Source organism: Schistocerca cancellata, chromosome 2 (genome assembly GCF_023864275.1).
Source record: "Schistocerca cancellata isolate TAMUIC-IGC-003103 chromosome 2, iqSchCanc2.1, whole genome shotgun sequence".
Taxonomy (NCBI): Eukaryota; Metazoa; Arthropoda; class Insecta; order Orthoptera; family Acrididae; genus Schistocerca; species Schistocerca cancellata.
This window is the reverse complement of record NC_064627.1, coordinates 812,165,529-812,186,684: the sequence shown is the minus strand read 5'-3', so window position 1 is coordinate 812,186,684 and position 21,156 is coordinate 812,165,529. Positions and strand designations below refer to the sequence as shown.

The window sequence follows — 21,156 nt, the reverse complement described above, 5'->3', positions numbered from 1 at the left end:
GAGATCTGGCCGTAGCGTCTAGGGGTACACAAAACAGCATAACCGACGCTCTACACAAGGTCTCTGTTAGCCCTCCATCGTTGGAAAAAACGTGGCACATTGAAGGGCGAACAGGTAGAGAAGGGCTAATATCAACACCAAGTTTCATGGTCGCAGCCTTATTTTTTAAGCAGATAATTAAAATTGTTTGACCACTCCTCATAACAAGAAAAAACACGTTTGGTCAAAATAATTTATGTCAGAGCTTAGAACAAGTTTTGAAATAGACTCATAACCAAGAGTTGAATCAGAGACAGCTGCTGTATTGAAGAGAAACCACTCTTATCACCATGACAAGCGGAACAACTTGTCGTGTCACATGACTGGGAAATCTTCAGGCATTATATTGTATTGTCTGTCGTCGTGTATAAGTCGAAAAACAAGAGGCAAAAGATGCCCAATATCAGAATATTTGATCGCATGTCCATCTATGAGATTTCGAACTTTTTACGTACCACCGTGTCCAGGTGTTTAGCAAGTACCTAGATTAGGGGGGGGGGTGAGGGGGGGGACTCCATCACTAGGATCAAACGCTGCAGGCAACAACGTGTTGTTGACAGCGCTTGCTTTCGTTGGGTCTGGTGGTCTAGTGGTAATGTGTGTGTCCAGTTAACGAAAGGTCACTGGGTCGAACCTCTTTGGATCAAGGAGTTTTTAATCTGCGTTTATCATAGCTTTCTCCTCTCAATGATGTGAAGATTTGTCAGGAACGGCAGTGGTTCGGATTACACAGTTAAACTACAGTCCAATTGAAAGACTTGCACTTGGCCGTTGAGCTACAAAGAATTATTACTACTATATTAGCGGCCGCGGATTATATGAATGAGTAGACGACCAACACTTCAGCTGATTCAGTACTAGAAAACAACAGTCGATGAGCATCCATAACCACCTGCTCGCTGTAAAAGATATGAAGTCACCTCCCCTCATATGAAATTCTGCACACTACAGCTCTCGCCGAGATTTAAATGACCACAGGAACTGCCTTACTGAACGTGAAACCTGTGGACACAGGTCGGCTGGACTGGTGGTACACATTGGTAAACGCTGATGGCGGGGAATGAGTATGTCGCGGCCCATAAGAATTGTACTCTGTAGAAGCCATACCTCTAAAACTCTCCTTAACGGAACTAACTGGCGTTTCAAAACTCAAACTTAAGACTAGCTGCAACCTTTTCGAAAAACATCACTCGTTATCAACAGTTCCATAAACGTCGACTGTCATTACGTAAATTAGTGTGGAGAACATTCAAAATGCATTCTGATAATTTCTTTTTCGTTCATTTATTTGCTTTTGGTTTCATGACCATACACCCAATCACAGATAATTTAAATTCTCTAATCCATTATTGAGAAACGTATTTTAATATATACATTCTACGACCAAAAAAGAAAATAAAAGGACACACCACGAAGGATTTATCCGAGTGGGACGGAAATCAGGGTAGATGTGACACTCATGTACAGATAAACTAATGATTACAATTTCAGAAAAACTGGATGGTTTAGTCAAGAGAGAGTTTCATAAATTGAGTAAGTCAATAACGTGGCTGGATACTAGAATTGGAATTGCTTGACAGAGGTGTTGGATGTACCAAATTCTCTCTAACTGGCGCGTCAGATCGTCAAAAACCCGAGATAGTTGGAAGGCCCTGTCCATAATGCCCCAAACGTTTTCAATTGGGTCGAGATCCAGCAACCTTGCCGGCGAAAGTACGGTTTGGCAAGCGCGAAGACAAGCAGTAGAAACTCTTGCCGTGTGCGAACGGGCGTTATCTTGCTGAAACGTAAGCTTGCATAAAGCCAGCGGAGGACGAATGCGTTATTGACTTGCTCAACTTGTGAAGCACTTTCTCTTGAATAAGTCATCCAATTTTTCTGAAATTGTAATCATTTGTTTGTTTTTCTGTACATGTATGTTACATCTAGTCCGTCCCATTCCGATAATTCTTCGTGGTGTGTCATTTTTTGTCTTCCAGTGCATTTCGGGACGGCGCCGTCTCGAAGCTTTTAACTACGAGCCGCATCTGCCTTGCTGTAACGTCTGGTATTCTGAAGTAAGGGCGCTCAAGGCTTTAGTAGTGAATGCAAGAAATGATTATGAGGTAGAGTGGACACCTGGCCTATTGCGGCCCATTCGCAGCCATCCACACAACAGACCCCAGTTGTAGATGTTGCCTTCTCTGGAACACAGTGTGTAAGCCACTCGATGATCGATGCCACCAGGAAGCCTGTTATAGCCTGATGATGATATGAACTGAAGCACACCAGTAAAAGTCCGCCTGTAGTGTGCTGGTCGTATCATGGCCGTTAATAACTAACATACATAAAAGTGACATTGAGATAATTATTAGTAGAATGTTGATATTTCTGGGTTTAAATCTTTGCTTGTGATGGAAATATGAGCGTTATTTTTGTTTAGGTTTTTCAGGGTAATGTATTAAGTAGTTCTGTGAAGGATAATTACCTTCAGTTTAGACATGGCCCAAAATACATTATGTGTAAATAAAAGAAATTATTATGTCCTTTAATTACATTACTGTAGGTGATGGTAACCATTTCTAACCATAGTTTCGGTATCCAGATGGTTCACTCAAGCATATACAGGGGATATGACAAGAATCAGTGACAGAGATTTGTGTTACCTACGAAGGTACACGACTACAAGTGTGTTGCAACTGTTCGCCTTTGGTGCAACTATCTGAAAGCTTACACAGTGTGTTCCAAACCCTTAAGAGTCACAATTATACATAAGGTGGAGGATACGTAACTGATTATTTTGAGTGCACTACCAATAACTACAATCCTAATGGCTCACCGCTCGTCATAGAAGGCAGTGTTTTTAATGGTCGCATCATTACGTGCACAAGGCTGGTCGTCAGTGGAGGAAGTTGTGTTCTTTAGCGAGTTCGGGTTTAGCCAGCAGAGTCAACCTGTACAAAGCAGCAGTCAGGTGAAAAAGCTTAAATTCTCAAACCTCCAAATAAAATTCTTTGGGAGCTTTTACTCCTCACTACTGCAATGTACGTGGCATCCCACACCATTAGGATAAAAATCACGGGGTCTGTTCAAAAACATTCCGCAACTTCATCCAAAAAATTTTTCTAAGCGTACCTTTTACTTACTGTGCATGGTCTCCTTCGAAATACTTGCCTCCACAGTTGATACACTACTCCCGACGCCGTTTCCACTTCCGGAAGCAGTCTTGGTACGCCTCTTGCTCGATCACGCGAAACGCCGTCTACGAATTTTCTTTTATCTCGTGTACCGTTTCAAATATTCGCCCTTTCAACGGGTTTTTCAACTTTGGAAATAAAAAAAGTACGCAGGGGCCAGGTCTGAAGAGTACGCAGGATGTGGCAGCACAGTGATTTCATTTTTGCGCAATAGTCACGCACCAACAGGAGTGAATGTGCGGGTGCGTTTCGTGATGCAAGAGGCATGAAATGTCTCGCGACGTTTCAGGCCGTTTCCTTCTCATATTTTCTCGCAGGCATCGCAAGACGCCCTGGTATTACCATCGGTTAACAGTTTGTCCCTGTGGCATGAACTCGTCATATTCTTCGAAGTCAAAGAAAACTATCGGCACAGCTTTGACATTTGACCAGACCTGACGAGCTTTTTTTCGTCTTGGAGAAACTTTCCCGACCCATTCTGAAGATTGAACCTTGGTCTCAACAACATAACCGTAGACCCACGTCTCATCATCTCTTAAGGAACACCTCGTTCTCATTTGCGCGATCCAAAAGCTCTTCACAGATTGTGAGGTGAAGGTCTTTCTGGTCTTGACTTATGAGCCGCTGGAGGAACTTGGCGGCAATACGATGCATTCCACGATGTTGTGTCGGGATTTCATGACATGATCCCACTGAAATGTTACATTCTTCCGCAATCTCTCGGACAGTCAGTCTTCGATTGGCATGAGCAATGTCGTTGAAGTTCCTGACACGAGCGTCATTGGTAGACGCCCGGGGGGCGTCCTCTATGAGGATCATCTTTAACTTCCGTCCAGCCATTTTTAACCCTCGCGTTACCAAGCGGGGTATTCTGGCTACCCCAGGTTGATTTTTTCCCTATAATAATGTTATCTGAAGGGCCACATGCCTGTGGTTTCATGACTTTGTACTAAAATGATTGACGCTGAATTCACACTCACGACTGTCTAATTTTTTTGGCTTTATCATTGTTATTCAAGTCATTTATTGGTGGGATTGTGAGACTACTCCGCTTGGTATGAAACGTCTTATTTCCTTTTTGTAGAAAAAGAAGATTTTGGGAAATATATCTGTCATACATCTTCTTTGTTGAGTTTTGTCATAGATCCAATGTTTGTTATTGTTGCTGGTTACTATTGTTGATTTGAATTTGACGTCCACTATTGAGCTGACATTACACGAGTCAGTATTTCATCTGCAAGTAAGGATGTCCAAAGGACTTTCTAGCGAAGAGATCATGGAAATTCTATACAGTTCTGATGTCAGTGACGATGAAAATGAATGGGACATTGATAATGAACTGAATGAATATATGGAACCTCTTGACAAAGACCATATCATAGCATCAGATGAAGCTGATGATGAAATATCAGAAGACACTGCACATTCACGTGAACAAGTAGAAGAAGAAGAAGAAGAAGACGAAGACACTGGAGATTTGTTTGTTTCTAGAAGTGGACTACAATTTTCTAGTGAACCAGCAAAAGGTGGGCGGCGTCGACGTCGCAACATTTTGAAAGTAACACCTGGCCCAGTGAATGATGGAAAAACAATCAAAACAATAACAGAGTCATTTTTATTATTTATCTCACTGGAAATCATGAGCATCATTGTAGAAGAAACGAACTGGGAAGCCAAAAGAGTAATTTCTTTGTGGACTGCAGCTCATTCTTCGAACAAAACGACATGGAGAAATATAAATGCAGCTGAAGTGTACCCTGTATTAGCAATTCTACTAGGAGCTGGTCGAACTCACGGGCATCGCGCAAGTGCTTCCGATGTATGGGGAGCTAATGTTGCCTTTCGGCAACCATTCTTTTCTGCTGCCATGTCAAGAAACCGTGTTTTGTCTATACTGAAATTCTTGCGATTTGACAACAGAGACATAAGACCACAGACAACTGAAGAAACCATGGACAAGCTACAAGCCATTAGGATAATGTTCGACAAATTTCAATCTAACTTGTGCAAGAACTTCTATCCATGTGAATACGTAACTATTGATGAACGATTAGCGACGTACCGAGGAAACTGCCCTTTTAGGGTTTATATGAAGAGCAAGCCTGGCAAGTATGGCATTAAAATTTGGGTTTGTGCTGATTTGAAGACATCTTAATTATTACAGATCCAAATTTACACAGGAATGGTGGACAATACTCGGGAAGTGAATCAAGGACAGAGAGTTGTTTTGGATCTGATGGAACCTTTTCTGAATAACGGTCATAGTGTAACAACTAACAATTTTTTCACTAGTTTTCCACTGGCTGCTAAACTACTAAAATGAAACACGACATTGGTTGGTACCTTGCGAACCAATAAGAAAGAGATACCAAAGGAATTCTTGCCAAACAGAAAGAGAGAAGTTCACTCTTCAATGTTTGGTTTCACAAATGACTTGACCCTAGTTTCCTATGTTCCAAAGAAGGGAAAGGCAGTAATACTACTCTCTGCTCAGCATAATGAGAGACAAGTGAGTGGTGAAGAAAGTGAACACAAACCCGAAATCATACTGCACTACAACAAAACCAAAGGTGCTGTAGATAATGGGGACAAAATGACAAGAGAATACAGTTGTGTTAGAGGAACGAGGCAGTGGCCACTAAGAATCTTCATGGAAATGATAGATATTGCAGCACTGAATGCATATATTCTGTACACTCAAAGATTTCCTGAATGGCAAAAGAATAACCGAAGCCGACGTAAACTCTTCACGACAGAACTGGCATTTGGACTCAGCAAAGGCAACATGGAATAAAGAGCCAAAAATATCAACGGTCTTCATAAAGATGTACAAGATGCACAGAAAGCTTGTATTGCAATTCCTACAGCAGTGATCCAGACCCAGTGTTCCGAGTTACCAACGCCACAACGATGTCAAGATTGCAAGAGAAACGAAGATCGGAAAACAAGATTCTGTTGTGTAACGTGCAAGAAACCTGTTCGTGATATACACAGAGAAGAAACCGTTACTGTGGAGTGTATGCAATGCAAAAATGTACTTGACTGAAAAGTTGAAAAAGTGTTATTTTACTGTAGTGACTGTTGAGGTACATAGATTATTAATTTTCTGTTCGTTGAGTACCGAATTTAGTGAAACATATAAAACTTTTTTTGTACTTTGTATCTGTGATCTGATTCAATACTTCTAATAACTTGAAAAGCTGATTTTCAATACTAAATAAACCCATTCAATAGAAATAACTAAATCTGAGAACAAATATTACAATAAAACACAAAACTCTTTGGGGATAGTCCAAATACCCCGCTTGGAAAAATAGAGGTGTGAAAAAGCTTGGTAATGGAAGGGTTAAACTGTGTGAACCAATCGTAACACCGAGTGCGGCTTAAGCACTCATCACCGTAGGCTTCCTGCATCATTTGGTGTGTCTCTCTAAAGGTTTTCCAGAGTTTCACACAACATTTAATGCAGATGCGTTGCTCCCTTAATTCCGCCAGCTCCAAATTTGCAAACTGTGCGACACAACGATCTGCTCAGAAACTTCCTACAGTTACACATTAAACACAGGCATGTGCAGGGCGCCAACCGCATTTCGTTCCAACACATCACAGGCGTGAAATCACGAATGTTCCGGAATTTTTTGAACAAACCTCATACATAGAAGGTAGAAGATCATAAATTCAGTACTTTAGGATAAGAAAATAAGACAGAAAACAATTTTCTGTTTTTATTGGCACGAACAGCTTTCACGTTATAGCGACAAATTAAGCTTTCAGGAGCTTTTCAAAGCGTTGAAAGGCTTTCTTAGTGCTTGCATTAGAACACCACATAAAATTTTTCCGTGTCTCTGAAATATCCCTGCAGAGAGAGATCCTTAGATTCTCTTCCATTTGGAGAGGATTTCCGTACACCAGGGATTTATGTCACCTCATGGGAAAAAATGAACATTGTCACATCGCAGACGATTATATACTGTTTTCCTAGGTAGCACTATGAACGTCCATGCAGAACTAAAGGCGTTCAAGATCTCATACCGCCTGAAATATCAATTTCTGACCATCCATTCCTGATCTCTAAATACTGCTAGCGTCAGTACAATTTTGCCCCTAAGGTTTTGGAAGATATTGAAATAGTTGCACCAAATGCACATCATTGTTACGATACCTTCGCGGGTAACCGCAAATATCTGTCATTGATTGTTATCATAGCCCGTTACTATACTTCAGTCCGCCCCCGGTAGCTGAGTGGTCAGCGCGACAGACTGTCAATCCAAAGGGCCCGGGTTCGATTCCCGGCTGGGTCGGAGATTTTCTCCGCTCAGGGACTGGGTGTTGTGTTGTCCTAATCATCATCATTTCATCCCCATCGACGCGCAAGTCGCCGAAGTGGCGTCAAATCGAAAGACTTGCACCAGACGAACGGTCTACCCGACGGGAGGCCCTCGTCACACGACATTTCATTACTATACTTCAGCCCTACTCGAGAGCTTGTCTGCTATGTGTAGATGACGTATCTGGATTAAAGTTTCGCTAGATTGCATGTGGTAGTTCTGCGCAGCTCCATTGCTGTAACATGTTAAACTTCAATGTTTCATTTTCACTGCGTTTTCCTGAAGAATCCCTATATTGTATCGTTGATGCTGTGCTTGCGTGAAACATGTTGTACGTTTAGTTACCTGCATTACATTTTTAATTATTTATGTTGATCTAACCGATGTGGATAGCTCTGTCCTAATGGTTTTCACTGCTGTTGCTGTGGGAAACCATCTCTGCCTTAACTTACATTATTTCGATTTTGCCACTCAAAACTAGTATTTAATGTCTGAAAAAGATGTGATTGGCTGGTAATATACGTTTCGTGTTAAGAAGGTACAAAGCCGGCGGCAATGATAGCATTTTATGGCGAACATATTTCCTGTTCTGCAAATGACAGATCCTCAATCATGGAATCCGTACGTACTGCCCACCACAGGGAGCTTATAGTACTCACTCATCAACGGCGATGGCTGCATTATGAAGGACACGCACTTCTGGTTTCCTGCCCCGTTCTACGGAGACAGGAGTTACCACCTGGTCTGCAGAGTGGATCAACAGCCGCATCTTGAACTTGCAGAGTCTCGGCGACGGCGATGTCAGCAACTCTTTAACTAAAAGAAAAAAAATTGCAGTAAACACGTTATTTGCCTCGTTATCTGTTCTAGTCTTTGAGACATGGTAGAGCTCCAGTCCACATGCGTAGGAAAACGCTCATTCCCGCTAACAAACGACTGTAGAAAAGTACATAGGTACAATGTTAAACTGGAGACTGTGGAGACTGTATATGATTCTCAACCTACACAATTGAAATATATGATTATATGAAGCCAGACGTAGATCATACAGGAGGTCTGTAAAGAAGAAGAAATACTTGAGTGTGTTGTCATATGGGCTACATCAAACAAGAAAGTCTTCAGAATGAGATTTTCACTCTGCAGCGGAGTGTGCGCTGATATGAAACTTCCTGGCAGATTAAAACTGTGTGCCCGACCGAGACTCGAACTCGGGACCTTTGCCTTTCGCGGGCAAGTGCTCTACCAACTGAGCTACCGAAGCTCGACTCACGCCCGGTACTCACAGCTTTACTTCTGCCAGTATCTCGTCTCCTACCTTCCAAACTTTACAGAAGCTCTTCTGCGAACCTTGCAGAACTAGCACTCCTGAAAGAAAGGATACTGCGGAGACATGGCTTAGCCACAGCCTGGGGGATGTTTCCAGAATGAGATTTTCACTCTGCAGCGGAGTGTGCGCTGATATGAAACTTCCTGGCAGATTAAAACTGTGTGCCCGACCGAGACTCGAACTCGGGACCTTTGCCTTTCGAGGCGAAAGGCAAAGGTCCCGAGTTCGAGTCTCGGTCGGGCACACAGTTTTAATCTGCCAGGAAGTTTCAAGAAAGTCTTGGCTATTCAGTTTCCATTACCCAATTTATGAAGCTCAGATTCACAAGGAAAAGCTTCTTGGTTCATCAGAGACTTGCTTCACGGAAACGGTCAACAATTTTCAAAGGGAGGCACTACAGGAAGGTGGCCTTGGCTATGATGCATGTGTAAGAGGGGAACCAGACCACAAGTCACGTCGTGTCACAGACAGGAAAAGTGGAGAAGGGTGTCCATCTGGGCATTAATGTTGCAGGCACTTTCTGGAGGGCCGCTGTAAGTGCATATCCGACTAGCTGTTACCCTGTAGATCGGCGATGGCAGTACAGTGGAGGAACCTGTCAAACTGACGACTCAAGAGGCCACAGAGTTCTGCATTTATCAGCAAACTAAACAATCACTAGGTTACACAGGAAAGCTTTTAGAAAGGAATATTTCTGATGAATGCAGCGAAGCACTCGCAAATAATAGTGTTGAGAATGGCGTAGAATTTCGAAAGTCTTCCCTCGGTAACCCAAGAGTCGAGCTAATCAGGTCAGTACACAACAGCCAGGCGGAAAACCAACAAGGAAGGACTACTAATGTTACATGCAATACGGCCACAAGGTAGAATTCACTGCTTCATACCGTAAGAGTTGGGTGTTTAAAGCGCCAATACAGAGTAATGGCATTACAGAGCACTGGTCGTCAATCTTTTTTGCTTGAGAGCAATTCTGACATTGTGGGACGTCACCTCAGGCCGCTTATGTACCGATCTTATTGGTAACCTACATACAGTAAGAGTGTTACACTGAAGTGCCAAAGGAACCGGTATAGGCATGCATATTCAAATACAGAGATATACTGTATAAACAGGCAGAATACGGCGCTGCGGTCGGCATCGCCTGTATAAGACAACAAATATCTGGCGCAGTTGTTACATCGGTTACTGCTGCGCTGCTACAATGGCAGGTTATCAAGATTTAAGTGAGGTTGAACGAGGTATTATAGTCGGCGCATGAGCGATGGGACACAGGATCTCCGAGGTAGCGATGAAGCGGAGATTTTCCCGTACGACCATTTCACGAATGTGTCGTGAATATCAGCAATCCGGTGAAACATTAAATCTCCGACATCGCTGCATCCTGAAACAGACCCTGCAAGAACGGGACCAATGAACGACGACTGAAGAGAATCGTTCAACGTGACAGAAGTGCAACCCTTCCGCAGATTGCTGCAGATTTCCATGCTGGGCTGTGTAAGCGTGCGAAACATTCAACGAAACACCATCGATATGGGCTTTCGGAGCCGAAGGCCCACTCATGTACCCTCGATGACTGCACGACATAAAGCTTTACGCCTCGCCTGGGCCCGTCAACACTGACATTGGACCGTTGATGACTGGAAACATGTTGCCTGGTCGGACGAGTCTCGTTTCAGAATTTAGTGAGTGGATGGACGTTTACGGGTATGGAGACAACCTCATGAACCCATGGAACCTGCCACTTACGCAAGCAGCCTGTCTGATTACCTGCATCCATTCTTGTCCATTGTGCATTCCGATGGACTTGGACAATTTCAGCAGGACAATGCGACACACCACACATCCATAACTGCTACAGAGTGGCTCCAAGAACACTCTTCTGAGTTTAACACTTCCGCTGGCCACCAATCTCCCCATACCTGAACATTATTGAGCATATCTGGGATGCCTTGCAACGTGCTTTTTCGGATTTATGGACAGCCCTGCAGGATTAATACTGTCCGTTCCTTCCAGTACTACTTCAGACGTTAGTCGAGTCCATGCCATGTCGTGTTGCCTCACTTTTGCGTGCATCTTTGGCTCTTCAGTGTATGAGGGCCCTCGTAGACTAGCGACAGTAAGGGAGCGATAAGCTGGTCGCCTGCACCAAGTATCGATCTATAAAAGACAACACCATTCGCAACATTTTGGGTCGAGTGTTCTCTGTTTCAGATTGCTGCCACCGGGACTCTTATTGTGACACAGTTAGTGTTAGCTTTTGACAATGTTGACTGGAGTACTCTGTTTGAAATTCTGAAGGTATCAGGAGTAAAATGCAAGGAACGAAAGGCAATTTACAACTTCAACTGAAAGGAGACGACAATTATAAGAGTCGAGGGGCATGAAAGGGAAGCAGTGGTTGAGAAGGGTGTGAGGCAGGTTTGTAGCCTATCCCAGATGTTGTTCAATATGTACATTGAACAAGCAGTAAAGGAAACCAAAGAAAAATTTGGAGCAGAAATTAAACTCCATGGAGAAGAAATAAAAACTTCAAGGTTTGCCGATGACTTTATAATTCTTTCAGATACAGAGAAGGACTTGGAACAACAGCAGAACGGAATGAACCGTACCTTGAAAGGAGGATATAAGATGAACATCAAAAAATGCAAAGCAAGGATAAAGGAATTTAGTAGAATGAAATATGATGCTGAGAGAATTAGCTCAGGAAACGAGACATTTAAAGTAGTAGATGAGTTTTGCTATTTGGCAGCAAAACAACTGATGATGGCCGAAGCAGAGAGAGTATAAAATGTAGACTGACTATGGCAAGAAAATCGTTTCTGGAGAAGAAAAATTTGTTGACATCGAATATCGATTTAAGTTTTAGGAAGTGTTTTCTGAAAGTATTTGTATGGAATGTAGCCATGTATGGGAGCGAAACACTGAAGATAAACAGTTTAGACAAAAAGAGAATAGTAACTTTGCAGATGTGGTGTTACAGAATAATACCGTAGATTAGATGGACTGATCACGTAACTAATCAGGAATACTGAATAGAATTAACGAGGAAAGAAATTTGTGGCGCTATCTGACTAGAAGAAGGGATCGGTTGGTAGGACACATTCTGAGACGTCAGGGGATCACCAGTTTAGTATTGAGGGAAATGTGGGGGGGGGGGGGGGGGGGTAAAAATCGTAGAGAGGGACCAAGAGATGAATACAGTAAGAGGAGTCAGAAGGATCTAAGTTGCAATAGTTATTCCGAACTGAAGAGGTTTGCAGAGAATAGAGTAGCACGGAGTGCTGCACCAAACCAGTCTTTAGACTGAAGACCACAACTCCAACAAGTGTTTGACAAAGTGTTGTTATGCTGTCTCTGTGAGCGGATGATTAATTGATTAATAACAATAAATGTACTTGTGTTTCGATGCATTATGCAATGTGAGACACTATCACAAGTGTTTAATAACTGGTCTGAATGTCATGTTTCTTCTACTCATTGTCTTGTATTACAACAACATTCTTTTCTGCAGGTAAGCACGACATTTGAAAATGGCCAACTCTGTAATGCGCAGTCGTGAGTCCATGTTACTTCTGTGCCGAAATTTATACCATTGCAGCTGATCGGCAAGAGTGCACACACCCCTGAGTTGTCAAACAGTAAAACAGTCCCCCTCTCACACGCTATAACCCCGCAATGGTCATGCTACTTACTCTCTTCCCCTGAGGTAGGCGGCCAACTTTACTTAGGTCGGAATTACACCAGCAAATTTATTTGACCAAACTGATTTGTTCAATATATTTGGCGTAGTGTAGTAGGGAACTTTTATCACATGTTAGCTTTAGCAAATTTATTCGGTCAAGTCTAGAGCCTCGCCTTAGGTTTGTTCAAACAAAGCGATCATCTTTTGTTTACTACAAGCGGCTCACATGAAACACATAGCGAATTGTGTATTGCGTTGTGTTGTGTATATGGCGTGAGGAAGCCCATTCAGAATGCAAAGGAGATCGTATTTCGGAGCTTATTGTGGCGCCGAAGCTATGGAAAGATGTTTTATAATCTGAGATCAAAGAAAATATTTTTCCTCTTTTAGACGGGGAGATGGAAACCCAACTGGAATACTCTGCATTGGCAGATTTGTATAAGAATCCAAAATCAGGAAAGATGTAAGGCCAGTTAATTGTCAGTATTGATATTTGTTCACAAGCGAACCTGGCAATGCCTCCCAATTGTTAATGTATATGGGAATTGGACATACGTCCCAATCTCCTCCTGCCCCCTCTCTCCATCCCTTTCCTCCTCCCCCTTCCTTTGTCCATTTCCACCTCCTCCCCGTATCTCTGCCCACTTGGCCACCACCTCCCCCCCCTCCCTTGTACATTTATCCCACCCTCTCTATCCATCTCCTCACCCCCTCATCTCTCTGACCATGTCCTCATTGCCCGTCTCTACAGGGTGAAAAGTATTTAAACCGACAAACTCTGGAAGGTTGTATGGGACATCAAAACAAATATTTTTCCCTAATGTCATTTTTTCCTGTGAGGAGTATTTAAACCAGTAGTGGAAGATTTCTCTGGCGGCAAATTAATTAAACCAACAAACACTTTTGCATTTTTTTATGACCAAGAGACAACATGTTAACACAACCCAATTCCAATTACAGTAGATTATCAAAAATGCCTCCATTGACACGCAAACACACCGTCGGATCATGTTCTGTCTGACACGGGAAAAAACCCCAGGATTATCATGATTTGTTCCTGCTGCTGCTACTATCCGGGCAACCAGATCCTCTTCTGATGCAACAGGGGTTGCGTAAACAAGGTTGCGCATCCCTCCCCACACAAAAAAGTCAGAGGGGACATTTCTGTGGATAGAGCAGGCCATGGTACAGGACCACCTCTGCCAATCCACGTTTCTGGGAATCGTCGGTCCAGGAATCGACGCACACGACGACTGAAATGTGCCGCCGCCCCGTCACGTTGGAACCACACGCGTTGTCTTGTAGGGAGCAATTCTGGCAATGCTCTGGCGACAAAATTGTAATAGTGCCTGCCATTTAATGGCCTAGGTAGAAGATACTGCCCAATTAAACAGTCCCCAACAACACCGACCCACACATTACCGAAGAACCGCACTTGATGAGCGCTAGTAACTGTGGCATGTGGGTTACCCTCACTCCAAAAATGCGAATTGTGCATGTTGAAGACCCCATCACGCCCGAACGTTGCTTCATCGGTAAACAACACAGAAGATGGAAATTCGGTCTCACGCAGACGTTGGTACACAGCAGCAAAGGTCGTATGATGCGGGATACGGCGATTAGGATATTGTTGTTGAAAAAGCAAAGGTCGTATGATGCGGGATACGGCGATTAGGATATTGTTGTTGAAAAACCCGCTGTGTAGCTACGTAGTACGCACCAACCATATCAGTGTACTCACTCCAGGTGTATCGCTTATGTTAGTAAACAGAGACAATGCAATACTACACTGGTAGACAGCAGTTGCCTACAACTGAAGAGCGTAATACGTCCTCTAACAACTGAAGATCGTAAAACGGCCTCTAACAACTGAAGAGCGTAATAGGGCCTCCACCGGTTTAAATAATCCTCATAGGAAAAAATGACATTAGGGAAAAATATTTGCTTTGATGTCCTCTAAAACCTCCCAGAGTTTGTCGGTTTAAATACTTTTCACCCTGTATATCCATTTCCTCGCCCCTTCTCTGTTCATCTCCTTCTCGCCCCTCTCTCTGACCTTATTTACTGTTATTGCAAACCGAACCGCGATTGGGAGTAGAAGTAAAAATGAATGGGTAAATCGGTTGTAATTATTAGTATACGATGTATGACAGAGACTTTTCCAGCTGCTGGATCTGAGAGGGTACTAACTTTAAAGACAGTATTTCTCATGGTTTTAATCTGTTAACTGGTAGGATTATAAAGTAAGTCATAAACTCAACTTTCCTGTATTCTTTTAAAAATGACTGTGAAAAGCAAAACAAAATCGCACATTTCCATAGCACAGTTTAGCATGTTCATACTAGCAGCCGGTATCACAAAGTGTTTATCGTATAAAATGTCTACACCTCCAGTGCGTTAGGCTGTGCGCTATCAGTCAGGCAGTTGGTCGAAAAGAGATTCGTTCAATCGGATCTTTCCCTGAACTTGTGTGACTGAAATAAAACAATTTCAGTGAGATCATGAATTTATTAACACGAAATGAATCGGAATTTCGTGTCCCGGAGTTATACTGAATTGCGCTTGAGAAATTCTTTTTCGATTTGCTCCAAACGCTGTTTATGCTCTTCGTCACTCTCATTGACTCGACGATCATGTAGTTGGTTTGGATTGCGCCGCGCCAACGCCGACCGATATTTTGACGGCCCACTGGTGCCATTTTTTCCAAAGAAATAAATCACCCACTCAAATCAACTGAATGTTTGCAGCACACCAAATTACCACGATCTGACATCAGTTCAATCTCTGCGACCAAACTGTAACAAACGTTTGTCCGTCTGCTTCGTCAACATTCCGAATTATTTTGTGCGTAAGCTCCAACAAAGCGAGTCGAGCTCGACTGCATCCGTAATAATAGATCGCGCTTGAGAAATTCTTATTCGATTTGCCTCCAAGCGCTGTCTAAGCTCTTCGTCAGTCTCACTGACTCGACGATCATGTAGCTGGCGTGCGTTGCGCTTACGCCGACCAACATTTCAACGTCTCCTGGTGGCATTTTTTGCAAAGAAATAAATCACTAACTGAAATCAATTGAATGATTGCGGCACACCGAAGTACCACGAATTGACATCAGTTCAGTCTCTGCAACACATCAAATACAGTATCGTTACCGGTTACACACAGGAATGTCACTTTCCATTTTATTCTTTTTCGCAAGATGCCAATATTCAATTTGTTACTGTTACGAAAACATGCGACAGCAGAACTGTCAAACTGAACGTCACAATGGTTTTTTTTTTGTTACGAAAACTTGTCGCATTTCTTTTATCGAGATATTCATACAAAAATACTGTATCATCAAATATTCAGACTTTTTCGGTGGATTTTCCAAAAATTTCCTTGCATACAAGCATTATCCTGACAATTACGAAAACACACACACACACAAATCAGTCAAATCGGTCGAGCCGTTCTCTAGTGATGATGCGGCAACTGATTTTTATTTATAGAAGGTAGAAAAAGAAAGAAGATTGAAAAGGGAATTAAAGAGCTATTGATGTTTGTCAAGGGCAGAAAATTAGCGCAATACGATTCATTGATGATGCAACAGTAGTAACTGAAAGTGAATAGGAATTTTTTGTGCTAAAAGTAATAGGACGTTTGTTACATGTAGGTTAAGATATGAACATAAAAAAACAGTGTCTCTCAAGTGGACATGTTAAAGGACTAAATGTTAGAGTTAAAAAAACTAAAAAAACCAAACTCTTCCCGAAAGGGCCATGAAGGCCCAAAGGAACCGACTGGCCACCGTGTCATCCTCACTTCACAGGCGTCACTGGATGCGGATATGGAGGGGCATGTGGTCAACATACCGCTCTCCCGGCCGTATATCAGTTTCCGAGACCGGAACCGCTCCTTCTCAATCAAGTAGCTCCTCAGTTTGCCTCACAAGGGCTGAGTGCACCCCGCGTGCCAATAGCGCTCGACAGACCGGATGGTCACCCATCCAAGTACTAGCCCAGCCCGACATCGCTTAACTTAGGTCATCTGACGGGAACCGGTGTTACCACTGCGGCAAGACCGTTGGCAATGTTAGAGCTGGGATAGAGAAACTTGACAGGTACAAACTAGGCATAGAAGCGAGGACAAGGCCAAAGGATCATTTATACGAATAAATAGTAGCTAATGTGCAAGAATGTAAAAGTTGTGCCTGGTTTCGAATGTATTAAAATGAATCTGAAATCCATTATGATATTCGCGAAACGAACTACAATCGTCGTGAAACTCAGGAAGTACCAGACAAGCACATGGATATACTAATAACCGGTTCCCTTTGCACTTAAACAAATATCACAATTCATTTCTCACTGTAAAGGATTTTCGATGGTACGATTACAACTCGGCAACATGAACTGTATACATCACATTGCACTCAGATTTTATTATATGTTAACATTAGTAGGGGAGAGAATATTAGTTCGTTACTTTCCGTATTCGTCTTGGAAAAACACTGTTCCGTTTCGTGAATGGGAACTCTGATGCTAATAGCATTAAAAATAGCAATTTCTCAGTCGACATCAAGCGGTTCTTCTGTTACTTCATGAACGAACTACGACGAAATATTTTATGAGTAATTCCCCTTCTGCATCATGTCAAAGATATTTGTCAAAGAAATATAATGATTACTTGATAACATTTCTTTGTTAAAGAAATTTTATAGCGTAATAAAGGCCTTAGCCCACGGGTGAATTCACCAATGTCAACAATTGTATCAAAACTTATCATCCGATTTGATATGTCTGTATTTCTGAAACTAATAAACATATACAATGAATTTTGTGTTTTGATGAACGGGAAACTCAAAAAGTTTTTTTTTTTTTCAAACCTTTTCATAGGTATTCTGTATGCCCCATTTGAGTTGCACGACATACGTCAATGCGGCATTCAATTGTTCCCACACTGCAGCGAGCATGTCGTGAGTTACGGCTTCCACAGCTGCTGTTATGCGATGTCTCACTTCAACCATTGTTATTGGTAACGGAGGCACATAAACAGTCTTTTATAAACCCGCACAAGAAATATTCACATACAGTGAGGTTCGGTGATCTTGGAGGCGAGTAATGTTAGGCTGAACCATTTGGTCCAGTGCGACCGATCCTTCGTATAGCAATCCTTTGGTTTAAAAATTTCCGCACTTCCAGATACCAGTGTCGTGGTGCCCCGTCCTATTGGTAAATGAAGTTGTTCGAATCAGTCTCCAAGTGTGGGAAAAGAAAGTTCTCGAGCGTATCGAGATATGTGCTTCCTGTAAGAGTGTTGTCAGCAGCCGCGCGGAGTGGCGGCGAGGTTTGAGGCGCCATGTCACGGACTGTGCGGTTCCTCCCGCCGGAGGTTCGAGTCCTAACTCGGACACGGGTGTGTGTGTTGTTCTTAGCTTAAGTTAGCTTAAGTAGTGTGTAAGTCTAGGGACCATTGACCTCAGCAATTTGGTGCCTCAGGAATTCACACACAGTTTTTGTACTCGGCAAAGAAAAATGGACCATACACGTTTTCCCGTGAAACTGCAAAAAACACATTATATTTTGGAGAGTCCCTCTCATGTTGTACAACTTCATTTGGTTGTTCCATACCCCATATTCTCACATTATAACGGTTCACCTTTCCATTTAAATGGAACGTTGCCTCGTCACTAAACACTAAGTGTGAAAGAAAACTTCATCCTTCATCTAGCATAGAACGAAATTACAGGACGCCACACATTGTTGTTTGTCACCTTCATGAAGAGCTTGCAGCAGCTGAATTTTGTATGGTTTCGTGTGTAAACGTGGACGCAACACGTCTCAGACGGACGTCGGGGGCATGATCTGCCGAGCTGCACGGTGAACGGATTCAAAAAATGGTTCAAATGGCTCTGAGCACTATGGGACTTAGCTGCTGTGGTCATCAGTCCCCTAGAACTTAGAACTACTTAAACCTAACTAACCTAAGGACATCACACACATCCATGCCCGGGGCAGGATTCGAACCCGCGACCGTAGCGGTCGCGCGGTACCAGACTGTAGCACCTAGAACCGCTCGGCCACTCCGGCCGCCGCGGTCGGATTCCTGCGGGCTCTGTAAACAGGAAGACACGTTCGACGTCTGTGTCAGATACTCGGGGCCGGCCTGGCGATTCGCCTTTGCACAAAGAACCTGTTTCTGTGAATTGTTCGTGCCATCGTCTAACGCTCTGTGCTGTAGGAGGATCCACACCATACCTAGTACGGAAGTCATGCTGAACAGTTTTTACTAGCCCGCATTGGGCAATACATATAACATAAAACGCTTTCTGTTATCCCGACACTAATTTTACTAGAATTGAAGTGGGCACACGCTACTGCTACCTAGCGGTAACCATGTAAAACTCGAGAGTTTGCTCTTTCCAACAGTACGTTGTTCACAAACGGATGGTTCTCTTTGATACACCTTCTATTACTATCACCGGAAGTATTTTTGTTTTTACTGAGCAGGAAAACTATAATCTCAAGAAACTCTTAATGTTAGGCGAAGTTTCTGAATTCGGCTGTTAGTTGCTAGATGCATATTGTTATAAAATATGACTCAGAACAGCGGTTTGCACGATACTTCATTCGAGCCACAGTTGGACGACGACTGCTACAGAGAGAGAGAGAGAGAGAGATGCCGTCACTGTGTTCACCATGCAGAGTGAAGTAACAAGCCATAAGTCGGACGTAAAAACGATTATTCAAAGTACCGACACTGCAGAATATGTCCACCACTGCTTCTAAAGGCGAAGTTAAAATACCTTTCAGCTACAGGTGAAGCATCCAGAAAGCTGACCAGTCAAGAAAAGCAGGCTAACCGAAGTCACACAGTCACCTGGTAATAGCAATGTGCACATACAGTTCCTGTGTAAACATTACTTATATCCAGCGGCTTGCTCTACTCGTACTCAGTTGGCAGCCAACCAAGCTTGAGGTGGGACATGTATCTGTCTGTTCTCTGTTTGTGAAACCATCTTCGAACCCTGAGGGAATAGCGACTCCTGCTAGGAGGACTTTGCCAATGCAAATTGCAGTGCCACTGTTGGAGTCAAGACTGATGGTAAGTTGTAGGCGACATTCACCATCAAGCCTTCTGGAGGCCTGAGTGGTGGGGCCAAGGCGCATTCAACGATCTTCATCCTGGAGGGACCAGCACAGTTGCTACCAGATAAATGGCTCTGAGCACTACGGGACTTAACATCTGAGGTCATCAGTCCACTAGAACTTAGAACTACTTAAACCTAACTAACCTAAGGACATCACACACAGCCATGCCCGAGGGAGGACTCGAACCTCCGACGAGGGTCGCCACGCCAACCGTGGCAAGGCGCTTCAGAACACACGGCTACCCCACGCGGCTGAGTCTGCCAGGCAGGTATGTAGACGAGAAGCTTTGTAAACCAAATAACTGCTGTCAATCTAACCATACTCCAGAAGAAATATATTTTGTGGGAATAAAATGGTGGTATCCTATTTACACTACTGGTCATTAAAATTGCTACACGAAGAAGAAATGCAGATGATAGACGGGTATTCATTGGACAAATATATTATACTAGAACTGACATGTGATTACATTTACACGCAATTTGGGTGCATAGATCCTGAGAAAGCAGTACCCAGAACAACCACCTCTGGCCGTAATAACGGCCTTGATACGCCTGGGCACTGAGTCAAACAGAGCTTGGATGGAGTGTACAGGTACAGCCGCCCATGCAACTTCAACACGATACCACAGTTCTTCAAGAGTAGTGACTGGCGTATTGTGACGAGCCAGTTGCTCGGCCACCATTGACCAGACGTTTTCAATTGGTGAGATATCTCGAGAATGTGCTGGCCAGGGCAGCAGTCGGACATTTTCTGTATCCAAAAAAGCTCGTACAGGGCCTGTAACATGCGGTCGTGCGTTATCTTGCTCAAATGTAGGATTTCGCAGGGATCGAATAAAGGGTAGAGCCACGGGTCGTAACACATCTGAAATGTAATGTCCACTGTTCAAAGTGCCGTCAATGAGAACAAGAGGTGACCGAAACGTGTAACCAATGGCACGCCATACCATCACGCCGGGTGATACGCCAGTATGGCGATGACGAATACACGCTTCCAATGTGCGTTCACCGCGATGTCGCCAAACACGGATGCGACCATCATGATGCTGTAAACAGAACCTGAATACATCCGAAAAAATGACGTCTTGCCATTCGTGCACCCAGGTTCGTCGTTGAGTACACCATCGCAGGCGCTCCTGTCTGTGATGCAGCGTCAAGGGTAACCGCAGCCATGGTCCCCGAGCTGATAGTCCATGCTGCTGCAAAAGTCGTCGAACTATTCGTGCAGATGGCTGTTGTCTTGCAAACTTTACCATCTGTTGACTCAGGGATCGAGACGTGGCTGCACGATCTGTTACAGCCATGCGGATAAGATGCCTGTCATCTCGACGGCTAGTGATACGAGGCCGTTAGGATCCAGCACGGCGTTCCGTATTACCCTCCTGAACCCACCGGTTCCATATTCTGCTAACAGTCATTGGATCTCGACCAACGCGAGCAGCAATGTCGCGATACGATAAACCGCAATCGCT

The 21,156-nt window shown here is 43.4% G+C and overlaps 1 protein-coding gene across 1 annotated transcript in view; it reads right to left on the bottom strand.

Moving 5' to 3' along the window:
* LOC126162691 (probable imidazolonepropionase) overlaps positions 1-21,156 on the bottom strand; it is a 191,658-nt gene that overhangs the window by 154,573 nt on the left and 15,929 nt on the right. Inside the window, exon 2 of the mRNA XM_049919344.1 lies at positions 8,203-8,359. Coding sequence (XP_049775301.1) covers positions 8,203-8,312 — 110 coding nt within the window. The 5' untranslated portion in view covers positions 8,313-8,359. The remainder of the gene's footprint in view (positions 1-8,202; positions 8,360-21,156) is intronic.